This window comes from Procambarus clarkii, chromosome 9 (genome assembly GCF_040958095.1).
Source record: "Procambarus clarkii isolate CNS0578487 chromosome 9, FALCON_Pclarkii_2.0, whole genome shotgun sequence".
Classification (NCBI taxonomy): domain Eukaryota; kingdom Metazoa; phylum Arthropoda; class Malacostraca; order Decapoda; family Cambaridae; genus Procambarus; species Procambarus clarkii.
In genome coordinates, this window is record NC_091158.1 from 39,758,265 (window position 1) to 39,785,708 (window position 27,444).

Genomic DNA, 27,444 nt, shown 5'->3' on the forward strand with positions numbered 1-27,444 from the left:
CTTTGGAGAATTTACCTTCTCCATAAGGGCTCTTAAAATGGAAAAGAATAAAGGCGATAGTTATGAAATAATTTGAAAAGAGAGTTGATGTGAGAGTGCAATAGAGATAGGGAGGAGGATCTGGATGCTGCGAGGCCCCAACACGAGAGGGAGAGAGAGAAAGAGTGCATTAGGAAAACATAGGAAGTGGTATCAGGGGAGCCACATCCTCGCTGTGGGGTGTGCTCTGACGGGTCATTTCTACCCTCTGGCGTCCCCTCGCGTGCGCGCGCTCGCGCGCGCGCACACACACACACACACACACACACACACACACACACACACACACACACACACACACACACACACACACACACACACACACACCACACACACACACACACCACAATCTCAGCTACATATATACTTTACGAAGCTTACGACAAACACTCACGACAGGCACAACAGAAACATTGCCCTATAAAGAACCGGAATTTAAAGAGGGGAAGGTAAACAATAAAGCCAAACACGAAAGTAAGAGAGATGAAACTTACCAAAAATCACAAAAAAGTGACGCTACTTCTGCGTGAAGAAGTGGAAGAGAGAGAAACAAAAGAAGAGGAAGAGAAGGAGAAAACTAGAAAGGAGAGAAACCCGATGAAGAGGAGCAGGCGAGAGAAGAGCTGGATAAGAGAGTGTTCCAGCTGAGAGAAGGTTGCATGGTGTCGGCCAGCGCTCGACCCGCCAGGTGGCCCAGACATGTGGTGGGGCCGGAGCGGCCGAGGGCAGGACTGGGGCGTGGTGTGGACGTGTATGGCCGTGCTGGCCGTTACCTCTGTGCCCACCAGCCCGGGCCGAGGCCTCACACTAGCGGCCGAGGAAGAAGACTGGGGTGAGTAACCAGTCATTTTTAAGTTGCATCTTAATGTTCTCTACTGATTTGTCTTCGTTTCTCAGTGTTTGTGGCTTTCTATCATTTGTGTTTGGCTCGTTGCAGCATGTTCCCCACCAACACATCTGTTATACATGCTGTGATAACGTAATTGTCATTTATCATCACGAAAAAGAGCCAAAGATGAGTTATTTGTTAAAGTCAAATATGTTAGTATCGATGGTTGACTTTCCCTCAGAGGTTTCTGGAGTCATGCTTGGCTACCCTTGAGTACCTTGAGTACCATGAGTACCTTGAGTACCTTGAGTTCCACGAGTACCTTGAGTACCTTGAGTACTTTGAGTGCCATGAGTACCATGAGTACCTTGAGTACCATGAGTACCTTGAGTACCATGAGTACCATGAGTACCTTGAGTACCTTGAGTACCATGAGTACCTTGAGTACCTTGAGTACCTTGAGTACCATGAGTACCATGAGTACCTTGAGTACCTTGAGTACCATGAGTACCATGAGTACCTTGAGTACCTTGAGTACCATGAGTACCATGAGTACCTTGAGTACCTTGAGTACCTTGAGTACCTTGAGTACCTTGAGTACCATGAGTACCATGAGTACCTTGAGTACCTTGAGTACCATGAGTACCATGAGTACCTTGAGTACCTTGAGTACCTTGAGTACCATGAGTACCATGAGTACCTTGAGTACCTTGAGTACCATGAGTACCATGAGTACCTTGAGTACCTTGAGTACCTTGAGTATCTTGAGTACCTTGAGTACCTTGAGTACCATGAGTGCCTTGAGTACCTTGAGTTCCACGAGTACCTTGAGTACCATGAGTACCTTGAGTACCTTGAGTACCTTGAGTACCATGAGTACCATGAGTGTCTTGAGTACCTTGAGTACCATGAGTGTCTTGAGTACCTTGAGTACCTTGAGTACCATGAGTACCTTGAGTACCTTGAGTACCTTGAGTACCATGAGTACCATGAGTGTCTTGAGTACCTTGAGTACCTTGAGTACCATGAGTACCTTGAGTACCTTGAGTACCTTGAGTACCATGAGTACCATGAGTACCATGAGTACCTTGAGTACCTTGAGTACCATGAGTACCTTGAGTATCTTGAGTACCTTGAGTACCAGGAGTACCATGAGTACCTGGCGTGGCTCCGGTGGTAACAGCAATGTTGGTAGTAATATTAATATTGGTACTGTGAAAATCAGATGGAGCAATAAGTGGGCTCGAACCCTGGACGTTGTGACTCAAACGCCGCGACTCTCATGGCAAGAGTTATACAATCTGGAAATCAAAATAATCCACAGGACGTCTGGAGACCTCTACTATAGCCACATTATACACATGCGGTTTTGTATATAACCTATATGTGTATATAGCTATGTATATACCTGACCTATATGTAAACAGTCCAGGTGTTACACATCCCCCCCCCCACGCACTCTGGTATAGACAGTAGAGTTCTCTCACCAATGACGCTCCAGCTTCAAGTACCGAAGGAACTCACACTAGCGTGATATTAGTATGAAAATATATTGGGGCAATGAAGGAATTAACTCCATTACTAATGTGGGTTTATATACATGGACTTGATTTAGTAGACATCCTGTTGTGTCAGTAATGTTTGTCTGTGTGTCAGTCCCAAGTTTGACGCCTGAGACTTGGGCAAAGTTTCACTCAAATTCACACAGAGAGTGGTCTGGGGTGTGGGATGAACATAGGATGGTCGGTGTCACCAGAATTCAAACGAGAACAGCGTGTCGGGGTCACATTCAGACCCCCACGACGATTTTTGGAAAAGCCCGCCACTATACCTACGAAAATATTTTGAAAAAAATAAATGAAAACAGATATTTTTCATAGAAATATATGCAATTATTCATTAGTGTGCGCAGTAATACATCATTCACTTGGATCATCGGAGATGTCAAACCGGACCCTAAATGCTCACGATAACGATGGGTCCGAGAAGTAAATAACTGGAACAAAGCTGACACATTAAACCCGACTTCTAACTTCAGAAGATCTAAGTGAAAGAAATATTCCTTCATTAGGTGATCGGGTAGCCAAGATATCCTTTGGTTATGGAAAAAATATTCCAAAAGTCTTCCAATTAGTTCATTGTGTTAAATAGTTTCGTTCTATTTTCCCTTAGCAGCAGGAAATGAAACCATTCATCATGCACAATCATTCCCAACAATCAGGAATATGATGAATTTACATAAAGGCGTAAATGTAACTCATTTCGGTATGATTAACCTTCACTGGCTCCGAAACTTGGCTAATATTGCTTATTAAGTGGCACAACATCTGTTGTGTTTGTGTGAATGTTTACTCACCTAGTTGTATTTACCTAGGGTTGAGTTCTGGCTCTTTGGTCCCGCCTCTCAACTGGTGTACAGATTCCTGAGCCTACTGGGCTCTGTCATATCTACATTTGAAACTGCGTATGGAGTCAGCCTCCACCACATCACTTCCTAGTGCATTCCATTTACTAACTACCCTGACACTGAAAAAGATCTTTCTAATGTCTCTGTGGCTCATTTAGGTACTCAGCTTCCACCTGTGTCCCCTTGTTCGCGTCCCTCCAGTGTTGAATAGTTCATTCTTGTTTACCCGGTCGATTCCCCTGAGGATTTTGTAGGTTGTGATCATGTCCCCCCTTACTCTTCTGTCTTCCAGTGTCGTAAGGTGCATTTCCCGCAGCCTTTCCTCATAACTCATGCCTCTTAGTTCTGGGACTAGTCTAGTAGCATACCTTTAGACTTTTTCCAGCTTCGTCTTGTGCTTGACAAGGTACGGGCTCCATGCTGGGGCCGCATACTCCAGGATTGGTCTTACATATGTTGTGTACAAGATTCTGAATGATTCCTTACACAGGTTCCTGAACGCCGTTCTGATGTTAGCCAGCCTCGCATATACCGCAGACGTTATTCTCTTTATGTGGGCTTCAGGAGACAGGTTTGGTGTGATATCAACTCCTAGATCTTTCTCTCTGTCTGTTTCATTAAGTACTTCATCTCCTATTCTGTATCCTGTGTCTGGCCTCCTGTTTCCACTGCCTCCTTTCATTACTTTGCATTTACTTGGGTTGAACTTCAACAGCCATTTGTTGGACCATTCACTCAGTCTATCTAGGTCATCTTGTAGCCTCCTACTATCATCCTCTGTTTCAGTCCTCCTCATAATTTTTGCATCGTCGGCAAACATTGAGAGGAACGAATCTATACCCTCTGGGAGATCATTTACATATACCAGAAACAGAATAGGTCCAAGGACTGACCCCTGCGGGACTCCACTTGTAACGTCTCGCCAATCTGAGACCTCACCCCTCACACAGACTCGTTGTCTCCTGTTGCTTAGGTACTCCTCTATCCACCGGAGTACCTTCCCTTTCACTCCAGCCTGCGTCTCCAACTTTCGCACTTGCCTCTTGTGTGGCACTGTATCAAAGGCTTTCTGACAATCCAAAAATATGCAGTCTGCCTTCCCTTCTCTTTCTTGCCTTATTTTTGTTGCCTGGTCGTAGAATTCAAGTAACCCTGTGAGGCAGGGCCTGCCATCCCTGAAACCATGTTGATGCTGTGTTACAAAGTTCCTTCGCTCCAGATGCTCCACTAGTTTTTTTTCGCACAATCTTCTCCATCAGCTTGCATGGTATGCAGGTTAGGGACACAGGCCTGTAGTTCAGTGCCTCCTGTCTATCCCCTTTCTTGTATATCGGAACTACGTTAGCTGCTTTCCAAATATCTGGCAGTTCCCCTGTTGCCAGTGATTTGTTATACACTATGGAGAGTGGTAGGCACAGTTCTCCTGCTTCTTCCTTTAGAACCCAAGGGGAGATTCCATCTGGGCCTATAGCCTTTGTCACATCCAACTCTAGTAAACACTTCCTTACTTCCCCGCTTGTAATCTAAAACTCTTCCAGTGGTTCCTGGTTAGCTATTCCCACACTTACCTCTGGAATTTCTCTTTGCTCTAAGGTGAAGACCTCCGGGAATTTCTTATTCAATTCCTCACACACTTCCTTGTCATTTGTAGTGAATCCTTCCGCCCCTATCCTTAATTTCATAACCTGTTTCTTTACTGTTGTTTTTCTCCTGATGTGGCTATGCAACAATTTAGGCTGAGTCTTTGCCTTGCTTGCGATGTCATTTTCGTATTGTCTTTCTGCCTCTCTTCTCATCCTGACATATTCATTCCTGGCATTCTGATATCTTTCTCTGCTCTCCAGTGTCCTGTTATTCCTATAGTTTCTCCATGCCCTTTTACTTTGCTGCTTAGCTAGCCTACATCTCTGATTAAACCATGGGTTTCTCATCTTCATTTCACTGTTTTCCTTTTGGACTGGGACAAACTTGTTTGCTGCGTCATTGCACTTCTGTGTGATGTAATCCATCATATCTTGGGACGTCTTTCCCCTGAGCTCTGTTTCCAATGCTATATCTGTTAGGAATTTTCTTATCCCCTCATAGTTTCCCTTTCGGTATGTTAACCTTTTGGTTTCGGTATCCCTCCTCGAGTTCAATAACCCTTCTTCAATCAAGTACTCAAACACCAGTACACTGTGGTCGCTCATTCCTACTGGGTCCTCAAAACCGATTTTTCTTATGTCGGAGTCGTTCAGAGTGAAGACTAGGTCGAGTCTCGCTGGTTCATCATTGCCTCTCATCCTTGTGGGTTCTCCGACATGCTGGATTAAAAAGTTTCTTGTCACCACCTCCAATAGTTTGGCTCTCCACGTATCCTCGCCTCCATACGGTTCCTTGTTCTCCCAGTCAATCCTTCCGTGATTGAAGTCGCTCATGATGAGCAGGTGGGATCTATTTCTACAGGCAGCAGGGGCTGCCCACTCAATTATAGTGTTAACTGCCATGTTGTTGTTTTCATACTCTTGACTGGGTCTCCTGTCATTTGGTGGAGGGTTGTATATTACTGCTACTACTATTCTTGGTCCTCCCATTGTCATGGTGCCTGCTATGTAGTCTCTGAACTCCTCACAGCCCGGGATAGCCATCTCCTTAAAAATCCATTCCTTTCTCATGAGTAGGGCCACTCTGCCTCCTCCCCTACCTTCCCTCTCTTTCCTTATTACTGTGTACTCCTGGGGAAACACGGCATTCGTTATGATTCCAGAGAGTTTTGTTTCAGTGAGTCCAATCACATCTGGGTTAACTTCCTGTGCTTTTTCCCTTAGTTCACTTGTCTTGCTTGTGATCCCATCTATGTTGTGTGTGTGTGTGTGTGTGTGTGTGTGTGTGTGTGTGTGTGTGTGTGTGTGTGTGTGTATGTGTGTGTGTGTGTGTGTGTGTGTGTACTCACCTATTTGTGTTTGCAGGATCGAGCATTGACTCTTGGATCCCGATTTTCCACCCATCGGTTGTTTACATCAATGACTCCTGTCACATTTCCCTATCATATCTAGTTTTGAAATTATGAATAGTGTTTGCTTCCACCCCACCTGCTCCTTAAGTGCATCCCATTTTTCACTACTCTCACGCTAAAAGAAAACTTCCTAACATCTCTGTGACTCATCTGAGTTTCCAGCTTCCACCCATGTCCCCTCGTTCTGTTACTATTCCGTGAGGTCTGTTTTCACCTAGTTGTTTTCACCTATTTGTGTTTGCGGAGGATGAGCTTTGCTCTTTGGGCCCGCCTCTCAACTGTCAATTAACTGTTTACTAACTACTTTTTTTCCCCACCACACACACACACACACACACACACACACACACACACACACACACACACACACACACACACACACACACACACACACACACACACACCAGGAAGCAGCCCGTGACAGCTGACTAACTCCCAAGTACTTATTTACTGATAGGTAACAGGGGCATTCAGGGTGAAAGAAACTTTGACCATTTGTTTCTGCCTGGTGTGGGAATCGAACCCGCGCCACAGAATTACGAGTCCTGCGCGCTATCCACCAGGCTACCAGGCCCCTTGTGTGTGTGTGTGTACTCACCTAGTTGTACTCACCTAGTTGTGCTTGCGGGGGTTGAGCTCTGGCTCTTTCGTCCCGCCTCTCAACCGTCAATCAACAGGTGTACAGATTCCTGAACCTATTGGGCTCTATCATATCTACACTTGAAACTGTCTATGGAGACAGCCTCCACCACATCACTTCCTAATGCATTCCATTTATCAACCACTCTGACACTAAAAAAGTTCTTTCTAATATCTCTGTGACTCAGTTTCCACCTGTGTCCCCTAGTGCGTGTACCCCTTGTGTTAAATAGCCTGTCTTTATCAACCCTGTCGATTCCCTTGGGAATCTTGAATGTGGTGATCATGTCCCCCCTAGCTCTTCTGTCTTCCAACGAAGTGAGGTTTAATTCCCGTAATCTCTCCTCGTAGCTCATACCTCTCAGCTCGGGTACTAGTCTGGTGGCAAACCTTTGAACCTTTTCCAGTTTAGTCTAGTTCCAGTTTGTGTGTGTGTTTGTGTGTGTGTGTGTGTGTGTGTGTGTGTGTGTGTATGTGTGTGTGTGAGTGTGTGTGTTTACTAGTTGTGTTTACTAGTTGTGTTTTTGCGGGGGTTGAGCTTTGCTCTTTCGGCCCGCCTCTCAACTGTCAATCAACTGTTTACTAACTACTTTATTTTTTTTTTCTTTTTCCACACCACACACACACACACCCCAGGAAGCAGCCCGTGACAGCTGACTAACTCCCAGGTACCTGTTTACTGCTAGGTAACAGGGGCACTTAGGGTGAAAGAAACTTTGCCCATTTGTTTCTGCCTCGTGCGGGAATCGAACCCGCGCCACAGAATTACGAGTCCTGCGCGCTATCCACCAGGCTACGAGGCCTCTAATGTGTGTGTGTGTGTGTGTGTGTGTGTGTGTGTGTGTGTGTGTGTGTGTGTGTGTGTGTGTGTGTGTGTGTGTGTGTGTGTGTGTGTGTGTGTGAGCGTATTTACTATTTGAGTCTGCATAATCGAGCTATTAGGTCTTGGACCCGGCTTTCTAAACAATCTATTTTTCTTCTATTATATCTACTATTATATATGAGGTACGCCACCAGACTAGTCCCAGAAGAGGGTGGTATGTGCTACGAGATATGGCTATGGGAGCTAAACCTCACGTCCCAGGAAGGCAGTAGAGTAAGGGGAGACATGATAACTACCTACAAAATTATCAGGGAGGACTGAGAAATTGACAGGGTGAACAAAGACAAACTATTTAGCACTGGTGGAACACGGATAAGGGGCCACAAGTGGAAACTTAGTACCCAGATGAGCCACAGAGACATTATAATTTTTTTCCAGTGTTAGAGTAGTTAACAAATGGAATGTATTAGGAAGTGATTTGGTGGAGGCTGACTCCATACACAGTTTCAAATGTAGATATGATAAGCCCAGTAGACTCAGGAATCTGTACACCAGTTGATTGACAGTTGAGAGCCGGGACCAAAATCCATAACTCATCCCCCGCAAGCACAATTAGGTGAGTACACACACCCCCCCCCCCCCAGGAAACTGGCTGTAGCAGCTGTCTAACCCCCAGGTACCAGTTTACTGATAGGTGAACAGGTCAATCAGGGTTAAAGAAACTCTGCAATTTGTTTCAGCTTCCGCCGGGAATCGATCCAGGGCCATTGGTACTACGACCCCCATGCGCTGTCCATTCATCCGCAAGGAGGCCCTATAATGTGTGTGTGTGTCTATGTCACCTATTTGTACTCACCTATTTGTGCTTGCGGGGGTTAAGCTTTGGATCTTTGCTCCCGCCTCTCAACTGTCAATCAACTGGTGTGCAGGTTCCTGAGCCTATGGGGTTCTATCATATTTACACATGAAACTTTGTATGGAGTCACTAAAAACGTTCTTTCTAATATCTCTGTGGCTCATTTGGGCACTCAGTTTCCACCTGTGTCACATAGTGCGTGTGCCCCTTGTGTTAAATAACATGTCCTTATCTACCCTATCAATTCCTTTGAGAATATTGTATGTGCTGATCATGTTCCTCTAACTCTTCAGTCTTCAAGCGGGGTGAGGTTTAATTCCCATAGTCTCACCTCGTAGCTCATACCTCTCTGCTAGCGTTCTAGTCTGGTGGCAAACCTTTGAATCTTCTCCAGTTTAGTCTAATGCTTGACTAGATATGGACTCCATGGTGGGGCTGCATACTCCAGGATTGACCCGACATATGTGGTATACAAAGTTCTGAATGATTCCTTACACAAGTTTCTAATGGCCGTTCTTATGTGGGCAAACCTGGCATATGCCGCTGATGTTATCCTCTTGATATGGGCTGCAGGGGACAGGTCTGACGTGATATCAACCTCCAGGTCTTTCTCTCTCTGACTCTTAAAGAATTTCATCTCTCAAAGGATACCCTGTACCTGGCATCCTGCTCCCTGCACCAATCTTCATTACATTACATTTGCTTGGGTTAAACTCAATCTATAATGTAATCTATAATCTATAAATCATTTATAAACTCAATCTATAAATGTAATGTAATCTTCATTACATTACATTTAACTTGAGTTAAACAACCATTTGTTCGACCATTCCTTCAGTTTGTCTAGGTCTTCTTTAAGCCTCAAGCAGTCTTCCTCTGTTTTAATCCTTCTCATAATTTTGGCTTCGTCAGCAAACATTGAGAAGAATGAGTCTACACCTTCCGGGAGATCATTTACGTATATCAGAAACAGGATAGGACCAAGTACAGTCCTGTGGGACTCCACTGGTGACGTCACGCCAATATGAGGTCTCACCCCTCACTGTAACTCCTGTTGCTTAGGTATGTGTGTATGTTTGTGTGTGTGTGTGTGTGTGTGTACTCACTCACTTGTACTCACCTAATTGTGTTTGCGGGGATTAAGCTTTAATTCTTTGGTCCCGCCTCTCAACTGTCAGTCTACTGGTGTGCAGATTCCTGAGCTTTTCAAGCTCTATCATATCTACATTTGAAACTGTGTATAGAGTCAGCCTCCAATACGTCACTTCCTAGTGTATTCTATTTGTTAACTACTCTGACACTGCAAAAGTTATTTCTAATGTTGTTTCTAATTTCTGCTGTAAGGCGTCAGGGCACCTGACAGCTGAGTGGACAGCGCTTTGGATTCGTAGTGAGATTCCGGGTTCGATGCCCGGTGGAGGCGGAGACAAATGGGCATAAAGTTTCTCTCACCTTCTTTCTTGTTAAATAATTCATCGTTGTCTACCCTGTCAATTCCCCTGGGAATTTGGTACGTGGTGATCATGTCTCCTCAAGCTCTTCTGTCAGCGACGTGAGGTGCAGTTCACGCTGCATTTCTTCGTAACTCATGCCTCTTAGATTCTTTCTCTTTACCTGAGAACACACTTATTCCCAGGAACTAGCCCGTAACAGCTGTCTAACTCCCAGGGACCTATTTACTGCTTGATGAACAGGTGTATCGGGATGAAAGAATCTCTGCCGGTTTGTTTCTGCCTTTGCCTGTGATCGAACCCGGAACCATTGAACTACGACCCAGAGCGCAGTCCACTCAGCCGCGAGGACCCTATGAATGCCTCACACGTGTGTGTATGTGTGTGAGCAAGAGATACAGAGAGAGAGAGAGAGAGAGAGACAGAGAGAGAGAGAGAGAGAGAGAGAGAGAGAGAGAGAGAGAGAATGTGTTTGCGTGTGTGTACTTTCGCTTGACAATCAACTACACTTTCCCACTAACAAGCGTAATTATCTCCACGTTCACAATCACTAAGTACTGCTGGAGGATCCACAATGTCCCCAAATTACCTGCTCTTCCCCATCGTAGGATCTATCTTGAACATGGCCTAAAACATTAATCTCATAATTTATATTAATTTTACCCTCGTTACAGCTATAATCATCGGAAGGATTACTTGGATAAAAAATTTTCCTACATTTTAATATACACATTACAAGATTTTATGTACCGTCTCGTGTAATTTTTTTTTTAATCCCAATTATTTTTTAATGCAACGTGCTTCCCAAATCATTGAAAATCATCATTTATTTTACTAACACTGTTATTAATAATGAATGAAATTCATTATTATTATTATTAACAATCACAAATCGCAGTAACTATCCCCTCTCACCTAGCATCCACAGTGTAAAGTTGGGTGAGATAATCAGAAAACTTATCAAACAACATAACAATCTTCTTATATATATATATATATATATATATATATATATATATATATATATATATATATATATATATATATATATATATATATATATATATATATATATATATATATATATATTGTGACGATAATCTCCTTCAAGAGATTGAGCCTGCTCTTCCCTCCATAATTACGTCTTCACAATTATATAAAAAGACTATGGAAGAAATGTCCAACAACGACAACAACACCAGCAAGGCTTGCCAGGGTGAGCAAAAACGTATGCAGCCAGCCACCTGTTCGGACCCAAATCACCAAACTACATGTTGATCGCTGCCGGCTGCGCTGATTGGTCGCCGGTCTGGCTGCACCTGCCTCGCCCCCCCCAATACTACCTGATGTCTGGGGTCGCCCCAACATCAGTCCTCAGAATGTTCAGTGCTTTCGTAGCCAGCACTCCTCCCAGCTAGACGTTAGCGTGTACTGAGAGAGGTGGTGGCTTTAAGCCAATATTCCAGCACCTCCCACTTACCTTTGTGTTGCACTTCTTGTTATTTTGCCTTAACGTAACTTTTCATTGTGTCATTTAAGTATTCTTATTATTTTGATTGATTGATTTTATTATAAGAATTTGTTTGTGCATTATTTTCATGTTTTGATTTATTTAACGTAATTAAAATTTCATTGTTAAAGTTTACTTGTGTTTTGTGTGTCTTCTCCTTACCTTACCACAGACGAAGTTCCAGTTTTTCTATTTTTTTTTATAACTATGTGACGAGGCCATACCCCTAGCCTTAAACAGCCGAACACCAACGCGTTACCGTCACAAGTTATATGGGGGCCTGTCCTAGGAGCTTCACTCAGGTACTGGTGCCAAGTGGTAATTTATGGTAAGCGTATTTAACTTTGTTAACGTAGCTTTACTATTTTTCATTCAATTTCATTTTTTATAAGGTGCGGTGTATTGTGCATTACGAGAGTAACATATAGTGAAGGTGAGACAACTTTGGATTACGTGGTGACTGTAGGCCTCAGTCATACTCTTAATTGGTCATCTCTCCCTCCATGTTATTACTCGTATTTACCATCTATGTCCCTTGAATATTTCTCATTCTGACAGATCATCATATTGGTACCCTGGTACTGTGGTCTGCCCCGGGTCAAGAGTACCCAATCTTCTGCAATCTGACTGTAGGAGGATAAAGAGGGCCATAGTTCCTCTAGCTCGAACTTTAGTTGCTGAATTGGGACCTCAGCAGCAGTTCTCGTCACCAGTTGACACCTCGCACCCCTACACGTCAGTCAGAGATGATGATACATACAACGGTAGGGAATTAGCTTATTTTTTCAGAGCACAAAAGTTCGCTAATTCTGTAAGTATCATATTAAATTCAGTAGGAAAAACTTGCTTTATGTCCTATAGAGACTTGGCAAGGTATGCCTACATCCTTGGACTACCAATTTTACTTTTGAAGCATTTAACTGTTTCATTTGTTTTCGAAACTTTGTTTCATTTGTTAGTAGGATTTTCTTGCCCTTATTCTCTTACATGAGTACCGGGTACAAGATTTCCTGCGCCCTTGATTTAATTTAATCATTTAACATCTTTTTACTTAACGTTAATTGTTAAAGATCACACAGGATAGGTACCAGTTGCCACGTTGTCCTGTTTCTGACATTTCATTATTGAATATTCGTGTACCTTTATTTGCTAATTTCACCATGTTTCGTCTCCAAACTTTCCGTGCAAATCCAGCAGGTGAAATAGGGACTTTAAGTCGTGCCAAGAGGACTGAACTACAAACTCTTGCACATGAGTATCAACTAGAAGTTCCCTACCAAGCCAACAAAAATGACCTACACAACCTGTTGCTGGATTACTATTTAGAGCAAGGTAAGATAGACTCTGAAACTCATGAAACTTACTATATTGCAGATAAAACTGATTTGGCAACGCTGAAACTCAAACTAGAGCTGGCCAAGATTGAACGTGAGCAGCAAAGGGAAGCCCTCGAACAACAAGAACGAGCTGCTGCCATACGAAGAGAAGAACAAGAACGCGGACTCGCCCTCCAGGAACGTGAGGTTGCACTACTCCAGGAGCGGGAACGAGTACAGCTTGAAACACTCCAGGAGCGGGAACGCTTACAGCTTGAAACCAAACAACGCGAGTTGGAAATACAACGCGAACATGACAAGCAACAAGCAACTCTGGCTCTAGAGTGTCGTCAACGTGAAATCGCCTTGGAAACTTCACACTTCACTCAACGCCAACAAGCTACTGCCAATCTTCCCGTCAGTTTTAATATATCACATGCAAGTAAGTTAATGCCATCCTTTGTAGAAGCAGAAGTTGATGTGTTCTTTACCACCTTTGAAACCCTTGCTAATCAACTCAGTTGGCCTGTCGACCAATGGGCAACACTTCTCAGAGTCCATCTTACAGGTAGAGCTGCAGTCACACTCAGTACTTTGGCGTCTGAGAATGACTACTACACTCTGAAACAAGCAGTGTTGGACGCCTACCTCCTCTCTACTGAAAGTTATAGAAGGAAATTCCGTGACCACCTGAAGGCAAGTACCACTACCTTCCTCGAGTTTGCTAACACGAAACGGAGGTATTTCATGAAATGGCTGGAAGCAGCACATGTCTCTACTTTTACAGAACTCGTCAACCTGATGCTTGTTGAAGAATTCTTGAGACGTGTGCCGCCTCCTGTCCGCCTCTACTTAGCAGATAAAGAAGAAACCGACTACCTGAAGTGTGCTAAGTCGGCTGACACTTACAGCCTCATCCACCGGCTGACACCTGAACCATCCTCCAGTAAGAAGTCGTGGTACAGTTACGAGAAGGTGAGCCCCGATCAAGCTGGTTCACAACTGTACTGCAAGTATTGTAGACTCTATGGACATACCATAGACAAGTGTGGTAAGTCTCAATACAAGGGAACCACTGACCAACAACGACCCAAACCAACTCCTCCTAAGTCCGGTAAGCCTGTGATGAATGTTGGTGTTGATGTTAATGATCTTTCTCTTTTCAGTAACCACCTGTATACTGGAACTGTCTCTGCCAACGGTTCAAATCCGGAGGGACGTTTCAAATTGAAGATCTTGAGGGACACAGCGGCTCTACAATCGATCATCTTGAAGTCGGCTGTGCCCAACATAGTCTACACCGGGGAAACAGTCTTCATCACTGACCTCACTGCTACCACTCCATACCCTCTCGCCAGAGTCCACCTGGATTGTCCCTACGTGAACGGGGAAGTCCAAGTCGCCGTCAGGGAAAAGCCTTTTCCCATGCCTGGAGTGCAACTTCTCCTAGGCAACGACTTGGCAGAAGACCTGCAACCGACCAACCTGATCGTCATGGACAAACCCCAGGTGTGTAACTCTGTGCCAAGTAACCCTATTCTTGAGTATGTTCCAGCAGAGGTTCAAGAGAGTGAAGTTTCTCCTCCGGTTCTCGTGACCACCCGTGCACAAGCCGCACGTCCACAGCCAGCTGACTCTACTGCTACCGCTGTCCCTCAAGACCCTCAGAAACTACCCCCGCATCTGACCAAGTTGGAGTTCCGTAAGTTGCAGAGGGAAGATCTTACTTTAACACCATTGTTTTTCCAGGCTGAGACTCAACCCGACAGTATTCCTGGGTTCTTCCTAGAGAACGACTTGCTCTACCGCAGATATAGACCCAGTAAACTGAAGGAGGAGGACGATTGGGCCAACACCGAACAACTTGTGATTCCCACCAGCCTGCGGCCCACTATTCTACACCTGGCCCACGGAGCATTCTCCCACTACGGCTTCAACAAGACTTACCATGGGATTCGTCAAGACTACTACTGGCCAGGTATGGTAAACAACGTCAAACAGTACGTAAAACAGTGTCATACATGTCAGATGGCAGGCAAACCGAACGTCTCCATTCCCAGAGCACCACTGATTCCCATACAGGTGCCTGCGGAACCTTTCCACAGACTCATAATAGACTGTGTTGGTCCTTTACCTCGGACCAGTTCAGGTAACGCCTACATCCTAACCATCCTGTGTCCTACCACCAGATTTCCCATAGCAGTTCCAGTGAAGAACATCACGGCTGCTACGGTTATCAAACATCTACTGAAGATCTTCACTCAATACGGATTTCCCAGGGAGATTCAAAGTGACTGTGGCACCAACTTCACCAGTGATCTCTTCAAAAGGACACTGGAGGAGTTCAACATCAAACAGGTATTGTCCAGCCCCTATCATCCTGCTTCACAGGGTTCTCTTGAACGTAGTCATCAGACCATCAAAGCACTCTTGAAAAAGTTTTGTAGTGAAACCTCAAAGGATTGGGATAAGCAGATTGACCTAAAAATGTGTATTTTCAGAAGTCTCCCCAATGAGTCCCTAGGAGTATCTCCTTATGAGATGCTCTACGGCCGTAAGTGCCGTACTCCCCTTAAGGCTTTCAAAGACTCTCTCAGAGATGCCACCTTCAGTGAGCATCAGAATGTGCCCCAGTTTCTTCAAAACCTTCAACACATTCTAGAGAGAGTCCACCGCTTTGCTCATGATAATCTATTGAAAGCCCAGGTGAGAATGAAGACTCATTACGACCAGACCAGCAAAGTAAGAAAATTCAAGCCGGGAGACTTCGTCCTTGCTTATTTCCCTATCCCAGGTTCACCTTTACAAAACAGATTTTCAGGACCCTACTGCGTCAAAGAGTGCAGGAATAATAATAATTATGTGATAGAGACTCCAGATAGGCGGCGGAAGACCCAGCTGTGCCACGTCAACCTCCTGAAGCAATATAATGGTACTCCTCCCACTGTCTTGACTAATTATTCCACATTCACAGAACCCTACATCCACAGTGAGACCTTCCCAGCTTCTCCTCCCGAAAGCACTGACAAGGAGTCAGCGCTTTCTAATTCCGAAATCCTTAATGATCTTCCCAAATACTTTCAGGATAATCATAGTGCACCTCTCGTCAAGATCTTCAGAGAACATCAAGAGTTGTTCAGAGATGATCCCCAAGAGTGTAATGTTACCCAGCACGACATCCAACTGCTCCCCGACACCCGGCCGATTCGTCAACCCTTCTACCGAATCAACCCGAGCAAGAAGGAAGTCATGCGTGCTGAGGTGCAATACCTCTTGGATCATAAACTGGCTACACCTTGTGAGTCCCCCTGGGCCTCACCCTGTATCTTGGTGCCCAAACCCCAAGGTAAGGTGCGGTTGTGCACCGACTATCGTAAACTGAACTCTGTCACTGTCAAGGATGCTTACCCCTTGCCAAGGATAGATGACATCCTTGATGCCATTGGTAGTGCCCAGTACTTGTCCCAAGTGGACTTGCTTAAGGGGTACTATCAAGTGTGTCTAACGGAGCGCGCTAAAGAGATATCTGCCTTCATCACTCCTTTTGGACTTTTCAGATATGAACGCCTTCCTTTCGGACTATGTAATGCCCCGGCCACCTTTCAAAGAGCTGTCAACCGTGTCATCCAGGGCTTGGATAACACATACGCCTACCTGGACGATATCGTCGTAGCCTCCAACTCCTGGAGTGAACATCTGCTCCAGCTGCGACGTCTGTTCTCCAAGCTCCTGACAGCCGGCCTCACCATCAACCTGGGCAAGTCCACTTTCGCGAAAGGTAAAGTGCGTTATCTGGGTCATGTTATTGGGAGTGGCAGCATAGCTCCGTTAGACTCACACACTCAAGCCATCCTACAGTATCCACAGCCTACCACCAGGAAGCAGCTCCTGCGCTTCCTTGGTCTTGCCTCTTACTACCGTAGGTTTGTGAGGAATTTCAGTACAGTCGCCACACCTCTAATTCTATTAACCAGTCCCAAGCAACGGTATAATTGGACCATGCAGCAAACCGTTGCTTTCGAACAACTCAAATTCCTCCTCTGTTCTAACCCCATTCTCGCCTCTCCAGATATCACCAAGCCTTTCGTCCTTCATGTCGACGCCAGTGGTACCGGCGTTGGTGGTGTCCTGATGCAACTACGAGGCGAGGAGGTTCTACCTGTCAGCTACTACAGCTACAAACTGAAACCACACCAGAGGAACTACAGCACTATTGAAAAGGAGCTACTATCCATCGTCCTGAACCTCCAACACTTCGCTCCGTACCTACAAGGCGCCAGGTCTACCACCATCTTCTCAGACCACAACCCTCTCCGCTTCCTACATCAAGCCCAATTCACCAACCAGCGTCTTCTACGATGGGCTCTGTATTTACAAGACTTCAACCTGGAGATCCGCTATATCAAGGGTTCTGACAACACCATAGCCGATGCCCTCTCCAGAGTTTATGAAGTAGAAGCAACTCCATCCATTACTCCACCACATAACGACGTACTTCTTCCAGAACCGCAGGCTTCGGGGGAGAGTTGTGACGATAATCTCCTTCAAGAGATTGAGCCTGCTCTTCCCTCCATAATTACGTCTTCACAATTATATAAAAAGACTATGGAAGAAATGTCCAACAACGACAACAACACCAGCAAGGCTTGCCAGGGTGAGCAAAAACGTATGCAGCCAGCCACCTGTTCGGACCCAAATCACCAAACTACATGTTGATCGCTGCCGGCTGCGCTGATTGGTCGCCGGTCTGGCTGCACCTGCCTCGCCCCCCCCAATACTACCTGATGTCTGGGGTCGCCCCAACATCAGTCCTCAGAATGTTCAGTGCTTTCGTAGCCAGCACTCCTCCCAGCTAGACGTTAGCGTGTACTGAGAGAGGTGGTGGCTTTAAGCCAATATTCCAGCACCTCCCACTTACCTTTGTGTTGCACTTCTTGTTATTTTGCCTTAACGTAACTTTTCATTGTGTCATTTAAGTATTCTTATTATTTTGATTGATTGATTTTATTATAAGAATTTGTTTGTGCATTATTTTCATGTTTTGATTTATTTAACGTAATTAAAATTTCATTGTTAAAGTTTACTTGTGTTTTGTGTGTCTTCTCCTTACCTTACCACAGACGAAGTTCCAGTTTTTCTATTTTTTTTTATAACTATGTGACGAGGCCATACCCCTAGCCTTAAACAGCCGAACACCAACGCGTTACCGTCACAATATATATATATATATATATATGTGTATATCACGATAATAAACACGTGATTAAGAATGTGACAATGTCAGACCACGGAGGAAAAATGAAACAGGAAATTTCCTTAAGTACTTTCGTATATTAAATACATCTTCAGAAGGTCCTTCTGAAGATGTATTTAATATACGAAAGTACTTAAGGAAATTTCCTGTTTCATTTTTCCTCCGTGGTCTGACATTGTCATATATATATATATATATATATATATATATATATATATATATATATATATATATATATATATATATATATATATATATATATATATATATATATATATACATATTGATTACCAGCTCAGCACATCCCCATCACTCCCAGATCAGCACATCACCATCACTCCCAGATCAGCACATCACCATCACTCCCAGATCAGCACATCCCCATCACTCCCAGATCAGCACATCCCCCATTACTCCCAGATCAGCACATCACCATCACTCCCAGATCAGCACATCCCCATCACTCCCAGATCAGCACATCCCCCATTACTCCCAGATCAGCACATCCCCATCACTCCCAGATCAGCACATCACCATCACTCCCAGATCATCACATCACCATCACTCCCAGCTCAGCACATCCCCATCACTCCCAGCTCAGCACATCCCCATCACTCTCAGCTCAGCATCTCCCCATAACTCCCAGATCAGCACATCCCCATCACTCTCAGCTCTGCACATCCCCATCACTCCTAGCTCTGCACATCCCCATCACACCCAGATCAACACATCCCCATCACTTCCAGCTCAGCACTTCCCCATCACTCTCAGCTCAGCACATCCCCATCACTCTCAGCTCTGCACCTCCCCATCACTCCCAGATCAGCACATCCCCATCACTCACAGCTCAGCACATCCCCATCACTCCCAGATCAGCACATCCCCATCACTCACAGCTCAGCACCTCCCCTTCACTCCAAGATCAGCACATCCCCGTCACTCCAAAATCAGCACATCCCCATCACTCACAGCTCAGCACATCCCCATCACTCCCAGATCAGCACATTCCCATCACTCCCAGATCAGCACATCCCCCATTACTCCCAGATCATCACATCACCATCACTCCCAGATCATCACATCCCCATCACTTCCAGATCAGCACATCCCCCATTACTCCCAGATCAGCACATCCCCCATCACTCCCAGATCATCACATTCCCATCACTCCCAGATCATCACATCGCCATCACTCCCAGATCATCACATCACCATCACTCCCAGATCAGCACATCACCATCACTCCCAGATCAGCACATCCCCCATTACTCCCAGATCAGCACATCCCCCATCACTCCCAGATCATCACATTCCCATCACTCCCAGATCATCACATCGCCATCACTCCCAGATCATCACATCACCATCACTCCCAGATCAGCACATCACCATCACTCCCACGTCAGCACATCACCATCACTCCCAGATCATCACATCACCATCACTCCCAGATCAGCACATCACCATCACTCCCAGATCAGCACATCCCCCATCACTCCCAGATCAGCACATCCCCCATCACTCCCAGATCAGCACATCCCCCATCACTCCCAGATCAGCACATCCCCATCACTCCCAGATCAGCACATCCCCCATTACTCCCAGATCAGCACATCACCATCACTCCCAGATCAGCACATCCCCATCACTCCCAGATCAGCACATCCCCCATTACTCCCAGATCAGCACATCCCCATCACTCCCAGATCAGCACATCACCATCACTCCCAGATCATCACATCACCATCACTCCCAGCTCAGCACATCCCCATCACTCCCAGCTCAGCACATCCCCATCACTCTCAGCTCAGCATCTCCCCATAACTCCCAGATCAGCACATCCCCATCACTCTCAGCTCTGCACATCCCCATCACTCCTAGCTCTGCACATCCCCATCACTCCCAGATCAACACATCCCCATCACTTCCAGCTCAGCACTTCCCCATCACTCTCAGCTCAGCACATCCCCATCACTCTCAGCTCTGCACCTCCCCATCACTCCCAGATCAGCACATCCCCATCACTCACAGCTCAGCACATCCCCATCACTCCCAGATCAGCACATCCCCATCACTCACAGCTCAGCACCTCCCCTTCACTCCAAGATCAGCACATCCCCGTCACTCCAAAATCAGCACATCCCCATCACTCACAGCTCAGCACATCCCCATCACTCCCAGATCAGCACATTCCCATCACTCCCAGATCAGCACATCCCCTATTACTCCCAGATCATCACATCACCTTCACTCCCAGATCATCACATCCCCATCACTTCCAGATCAGCACATCCCCCATTACTCCCAGATCAGCACATCCCCCATCACTCCCAGATCATCACATTCCCATCACTCCCAGATCATCACATCGCCATCACTCCCAGATCATCACATCACCATCACTCCCAGATCAGCACATCACCATCACTCCCAGATCAGCACATCCCCCATTACTCCCAGATCAGCACATCCCCCATCACTCCCAGATCATCACATTCCCATCACTCCCAGATCATCACATCGCCATCACTCCCAGATCATCACATCACCATCACTCCCAGATCAGCACATCACCATCACTCCCAGGTCAGCACATCACCATCACTCCCAGATCATCACATCACCATCACTCCCAGATCAGCACATCACCATCACTCCCAGATCAGCACATCCCCCATCACTCCCAGATCAGCACATCCCCCATCACTCCCAGATCAGCACATCCCCCATCACTCCCAGATCAGCACATCCCCATCACTCCCAGATCAGCACATCTCCATCACTCCCAGATTAGCACATCCCCGTCACTCTCAGATCAGCACATCCCTATCACTCACAGCTCAGCCCTTCCTCATCACTCTCAGTTCAGCACATCCCCCATCACTCCCAGCTAAGCACATCCCCATCACTCACTGCTCAGCACTTCCCCTTCACTCTCAGCTCAGCACATCCCTATCACTCTCAGCTCATCACATCCCAATCACTCTCAGCTCAGCACCTCCCCATCACTCCCAGATCCGCACCTCCCCATCACTCCCAGATCAGCACATCCCCATCACTCACAGCTCAGCACCTCCCCTTCACTCCCAGATCAGCACTTCCCCATCACTCCAAGATCAGCACATCCCCATCACTCCCAGATCAGCACATCCCCGTCACTCCAAGATCAGCACATCCCCATCACTCACACCTCAGCACTTCCTCATCACTCTCAGCTCTGCAAATTCATATCACTCTCAGCTCAGCACATACCTATCACTCTCAGATCATCACATCACCATCACTCCCAGATCAGCACATCCCCGTCACTCCCAGATCATCACCCCCTAATGCATTAGGGGGTGATGTGGTGGAGGCTGACTCCATACTCAGTTTCAAATGTAGATATGACAGAGCCCGATAGGCTCAGGAACCTGTACACCTGTTGATTGACGGTTGAGAGGCGGGACCAAAGAGCCAGAGCTCAACCCCCGCAAACACAACTAGGTGAGAACAACTAGGTGAGTACATCCCCATCACTCCCAGATCATCACATCACCATCACTCCCAGATCAGCACATCACCATCACTCCCAGGTCAGCACATCACCATTACTCCCAGGTCAGCACATCACCTTCTCTCCCAGATCATCACATCACCATCACTCCCAGATCAGCACATCACCATCACTCCCAGATCAGCACATCACCTTCACTCCCAGATCATCACATCACCATCACTCCCAGATCATCACATCACCATCACTCCCAGATCAGCACATCACCATCACTCCCAGGTCACACATACCCATCACTTCCAGGTCATACATCACCATCACTCCCAGGTCAGCACATCTCCATCACTCCCAGGTCACACATACTCATCACTCACAGCTCAGCACTTCCCCCTTCACTCTCAGCTCAGCACATCTTCATCACTTCCAGATCAGAACATCTCCATCACTCCCAGAAAAGCACATCCCCATCACTCCCAGATCAGCACATCCCCATCACTCCCAGGTCACACATACTCATCACTGCCAGGTCAGAAGATCATATCTCCTGCACCTCACCACATCCCCACACAAACCATCACCATTAAGGAAGGTGCCACACACCACAACGAACCAGTACACAACTCATATATTGTGGATATGAGAGCCCAGCCTCCTGTTCTGGTAGTACTTATAGTAACGATGAGGACCATCGTTCATATACTGACGTGAGACGCAATTAGAAATTAAGAAATCGGTACTACTGAACATTTGGACAATCCTGAACAAATTTTGGTACTGATATTGCGAAGAAATCTTAACCTAGCCTAACCTTTCTAGGCCTAATACAGGCTTTGTGAAGCCTAATATAATTCATATATGTGCTCTACAAGGTATTGTAATATATAAGTTTCGTGTTAAGCTTTATTTTTGGAGAATCTATAAAGCCAATAGTACCAAATTCTACTATCTAATTGTCCATTACTTCTATGTATGTGCGATGGTCCAGTAGCGGTTATAAAAAGGACTATCTAAACAGTAGGATCGGTAGAATATCTACCCTAAAGATGTAACTCTTTTTCAACACTATTGTTGTCCCCTAACTCCCCTTGCCACTTGGGGGGGAGGGGTGGTATAGGGTGTTTATGTAGCTTCAGGGCACCAATCCCCCCAGCCACAGGGCATGGCGAGAAGGCACTCCTAAGCATACCTAATACCCTATCAAACACAAACTAAAATACACATGAATGGCAGATCTCATCACAACCCACAAGAGTTAAGATGATAATGATAAAACACAATAATAACACAAAAATAACATACACAAAATGGAAAATTCTCTTGTATTTCGTTTTTCTTATATGGGACACGGTACACAAAGGGAGAGGAGCACAGTATATCATTAAAAAGCACTAAAGCTGATGGCTAAACAACAAGCTGCCTAAGTGGCAGGATTGGTGACTTGACATCGGCATAGTTGGAAAAAACTATTTATAGTGGAAGCTCCTAACAAGGCCGTGGAGAGGGAGGGATATCAAAAGGCCGTGGAGAGGGAGGGATATCATGTATGCGCATGGGGGTCCCTCCGGCCGCCGCCTAACCCACTCGTGGGCTCTGGCCAGGTCATCCACCCTCTTGTGAGAAACCATCACACCGCTCACCAACCACTCACAACCACAACCACTCACTCAAACCAAACCAGCCAGCTATCCTGGCTGCGGTTTACCTAAGCAAGACTATATTAACCCTTATGCACCTTGTGCATGCTCAACCAACTACTGAGTGTAGCAATACACAGTTACAGTTACTCCCTCAGTTACTCTTATAGCACAGTGCAACCATGTCCCCCCAGGATAGTCCCCCCAGGATATGACTTTCCTAACCATCCTTCTGAAATTATTAACGTCAGAAGAACACAGTGATCTCGTAGCAAGAGTAAGGAAAATTGCTGAAGATGACCCAACCCTCAACGAACCACCGTGGCAACTTGTAGGAAACTGAAAGGTAAACAAACGAAGAAGAACCGAAGAAACACCCAAAGAAACCAATTTAGAAGGCAACCAGAACTCAAGAGCAGCCCCCAAACCAATGCCAAGGAACATCTTCAAACCCAGAAAAACAGTAGATGGTCCCACTTATGCTTACACTGCTGCACTGGAAAAGGATCATCCAGGATCAGATCTTAGAGCAAAACCTGACATTTGAGGCAGATATAACATATCCACAGCTAATCCAGATATAATTACAAACCTCAGGAATACGGAAGACCTAATTGAACTGAAACCAGAGGAAAAAATTACCAAAACGATAGTACAACATTTCCCGGTTGAAGTTTATGCTAACAGACTCTCAGAATGCCTAAATGTCACAACGGCGGAAAGATGTAAGCACAACAATGTAGATACAAGACAGGTCTTTTTAACAATAAAAGGACCTGGCATTAACACTCTGAATGTTGGGATGTATGGTCAATTCAGTCTAAGGCTGTACAATCCAGAACCCATGCGATGTTACAGATGTCAGCGCTTCGGCTACTAAAAAGATAGCTGCAGAGGCCCGGAATGATGTGGAGTATACAGCGAGCTCCACAACACCGACATATGCAAGAATCTGCATAAAGAAGGTAAACAAACGAAAGCAAAATGTCCAAACTGCGGGGATACACATCACGCCTGGAACAAACGATATCCAGAATAAGTAAAAAGAATACTAGCTTTTGGATCAACCCAACAACCCAAAGTCACAACTTCTTGACCACAATCGACCAAACCCTCGATAAAAAGCCAGTGGTACACTCCTCGGCAAGTCCGAATAAATGAAGATCAGCAACAGACTAACACACCAATTCTTTCTAGTCTGAGCAAGAACAGGGGCCTCCAATAATTGGAGAAAACAAAGAAGCACTACTCCACAAGGCAACAGCAACAGAATAGATCAGGGCAGCAAAACGAATATACCTGCTATTGCCTCCAAGACCTCCCAAGCAGAAATGATGATCCCTACATCATCAAATGCCCCAGTAGCTGGATGTAGCAAAGATTCTACAACCCAACCAAGAGTCTCCTCACCCACCAAGAATAAAGTCTCCACTCCAGCCAAGAAGACACAAGCCGTTGGTAAAATCAGCACTGTAGAAACTACCATGGACTCAATGATTCCACTATAACAGAATAATGGACAATCTCAAGATTATACAATGGAATATTCAAGGATTCAAAAACAAAGCACAAACACTCAGAGCAGTGCTTCTCAAGGACAACATTGATATTGTTCTACTTCAAGAAACACTCACCAGGACTGAAAGAAATATCAGTATCCCAGGATATCAAGGTTTCCACTGCCCTATGGCACAAGGTGGCACCAGAGGCATTTCAATTCTAGTAAGAAATCATATCAATGCCACAGCAATCACAGACCTGCCCAACTGTGGCGAGAACGTCGAAATTATGGGAGTTAATCTCACTCTGAGGAACTCAATGCTGTCCATCTTCAATGTATACAAGAGCCATGGAGAACACGACATGGATCTCCCAGTAATCTTTGAAATAGCAGTCACTACACCTACTATCATCTCTGGCGACTTCAACGCTCATAGTGAATTACTACTTGATTCACCAAGAACCGACGCCAACGGAAGACATATTGAACACCTTTTGGATGAAGTGCCGGAAATCAGTCTGCTTAATTCGAGGGAACCAACCCACACTGGTGGGGGAAAGCTGGATCTCACGTTTGTTTCCACCAGTATTTGAGTTGTGTCATTAGTCAGTTGACCGTGTACTGACCAGTGACCACTTTGCTACAAAAACAAGTATTAATATAGAACTACCTCCCAGACCTCGAGCTCCCGAGCCCGGATGGGACTTTATCAGAGCAGATTGGACGAAGTTTCCTCCTGACAACACCGAAGAAATGGAAAAAGATTTAGTAAATGCAATACATAGAGCAGCAAATCACGCCATCCCCAAGAGGAAAACAATTACCCAACAACACAAGGACCATTGGTATTACTGTGATAGGATCAAGGAGCTACATAACAGAGTAAATGGTGCATGAAAGAATTTTAGAAAAGATAGAACCGAAGCTAATCTAGGACTTCTTAGAGCTGTTCGAGATCATGGGCACGAACAAACAGCAAAAATTAGAAAAGAAAAATGACTCGAGTGATGTTCCAAGCTAAATCAGCACACATCCTTGGGCGACATCTGGAGGCAGATCAACAAGGCCAAAGGAAAATCGCCTCCTGCTTTGCCACATCATGTTCATCCAGAGCACGAAGCAGAAAGGTTAGCAAATCTATTTGCTTCAAGAGCCAGTTCCACTCAACTTCCTCAAGCAACTCTGACTCACCAACAAAGACTTCAAGCAGCAAGACGGAAAAAATAGATGATGCTTTAGCCTTACCTGACGAACCAGACCAACCATTCAATTTGAAAGAACTCAGAAGTGCTACAAAGAAAAAAAAAAATACAGCTCCAGGCGAGGACAAAATCACTTACAACATGCTAGCCAAGCTAGGAGAAAAGGGTGAAGAAGCCTTCTTGAGTCTCATCAACAGAGTATGGGTTACAAGAACCCGACCACTCTCTTGGAACAGTGCAATTATTGTTCCCATTCCAAAACCTAAAGACCCAGGAAATCCAAGACCCATCTCATTAACAAGCTGTCTGGCCGAAACTGCAGAAAGAATGGCCCTTAATCGAACTGAATGGAAAGCCAATCCACTACACCAAAATATGTTTGCTTACAGAAAAGGTGTTGGAACCACAGAATGCCTTACCTCCCTCCTGGATCAAATCAATGACAAACCTTTTTTTCCTTATTTATTTTATTTTTATTAATACTTTCCTTATTTTTCTTGACATTGAAAAAGCCTTCGAGTTAGCCAGTGCTCCAGCTACACTGTGCTGCCTTGTGGATAAGGAAATCAAAGGACAGGCTCTTACCTTTGCCAAAGGAAGCCTGCTAAACCGAGAAGCTAAAGTCAAATTCCAAGAAAAAACATCGACCTCAAAGAGGCTGGAAAAGGGAACTCCGCAGGGAGAAATACTGAGCCCCTTCCTCTTCAACTGTCTCATGGAGCAATTCATGAAGCTCAAGCTACCAAAAGCCAAACTGCTTAACTATGCAGACGACTTTGTGGTCATCATCAATGGCAAAGGTGCAAGGAATCATGCACAAAAATGCCTAGATATTATCAGTAGGGAAGCGGAACGCATAACATTGAAAATAAACAGCAATAAAACAGAAGCAATGGTCGTTAAAATGAGAACTCAAGACATCAGACTGGCAATACAAGGACATGAAATTGAGTGGGTTACCTTTTTTCAATTCACACAAGAAATTAAATATCTTCGGCAACGTTGTAAAGCCAGAAACTCAGCTTTGCGCTCCCTGACAAGTCTTAGAGATGGTGGATCTCTACCGGTACACAAAATGTACTACGTTCAAGCAGTTAGGTCACTCACTGACTATCATGGTCATGCTCTTACATCCCTCAGTGATAACCAGTGGGAGAAACTGGAAGTGTCTCAAAATGATGCTCTGAGAACAATGCTGGGAACACATATAGGGATGCGTAGCAAGAATCTAAGAATGGAAACCAACTTACCAGCATTAGAAAACAGGATCAAATGAAGGATAGCCACCATAACAGCAAAACTTGTTGGAACCACCGCCAGACTGTCATACAAAGACAGCATACAGAGATCGTTTCAGAAAAACCTTCAATATAGAACAAGTACATGGATGGTTAATCTGGTCAAGATTCTAGAGAAAGTGGACTTGAAATGAACCATTAAAAACAAAGGGGAAGATAGACCATATCAACACTTTCTGCAGCCTCCTCCATGG

The 27,444-nt window shown here is 45.3% G+C and overlaps 1 protein-coding gene across 1 annotated transcript; it reads left to right on the forward strand.

The window, feature by feature from the left end:
* The first annotated feature begins 738 nt into the window (after nt 1-738).
* LOC138362904 (mucin-6-like) lies at nt 739-27,228 on the forward strand. The gene is made up of 6 exons (XM_069321481.1): nt 739-871; nt 18,641-19,520; nt 19,926-20,705; nt 23,802-23,974; nt 24,507-24,707; nt 26,933-27,228. Exons 1-6 carry the CDS (start codon nt 739-741, stop codon nt 27,226-27,228), a joined length of 2,463 nt encoding a protein of 820 aa, XP_069177582.1.
* Nucleotides 27,229-27,444: the final 216 nt, after the last annotated feature.

Excerpts from the sequence above, each read along its gene's own strand:
- LOC138362904 (XM_069321481.1), top strand. The coding sequence starts at position 739 with ATGTGGTGGGGCCGGAGCGGCCGAGGGCAGGACTGGGGCGTGGTGTGG. Across the intron at positions 23,975-24,506 it reads TGTCACAACGGCGGAAAGAT|GCAACAGCAACAGAATAGAT; the intron begins GTAAGCACAACA and ends CTACTCCACAAG. Across the intron at positions 24,708-26,932 it reads CAAGAAGACACAAGCCGTTG|AAATTAAATATCTTCGGCAA; the intron begins GTAAAATCAGCA and ends AATTCACACAAG.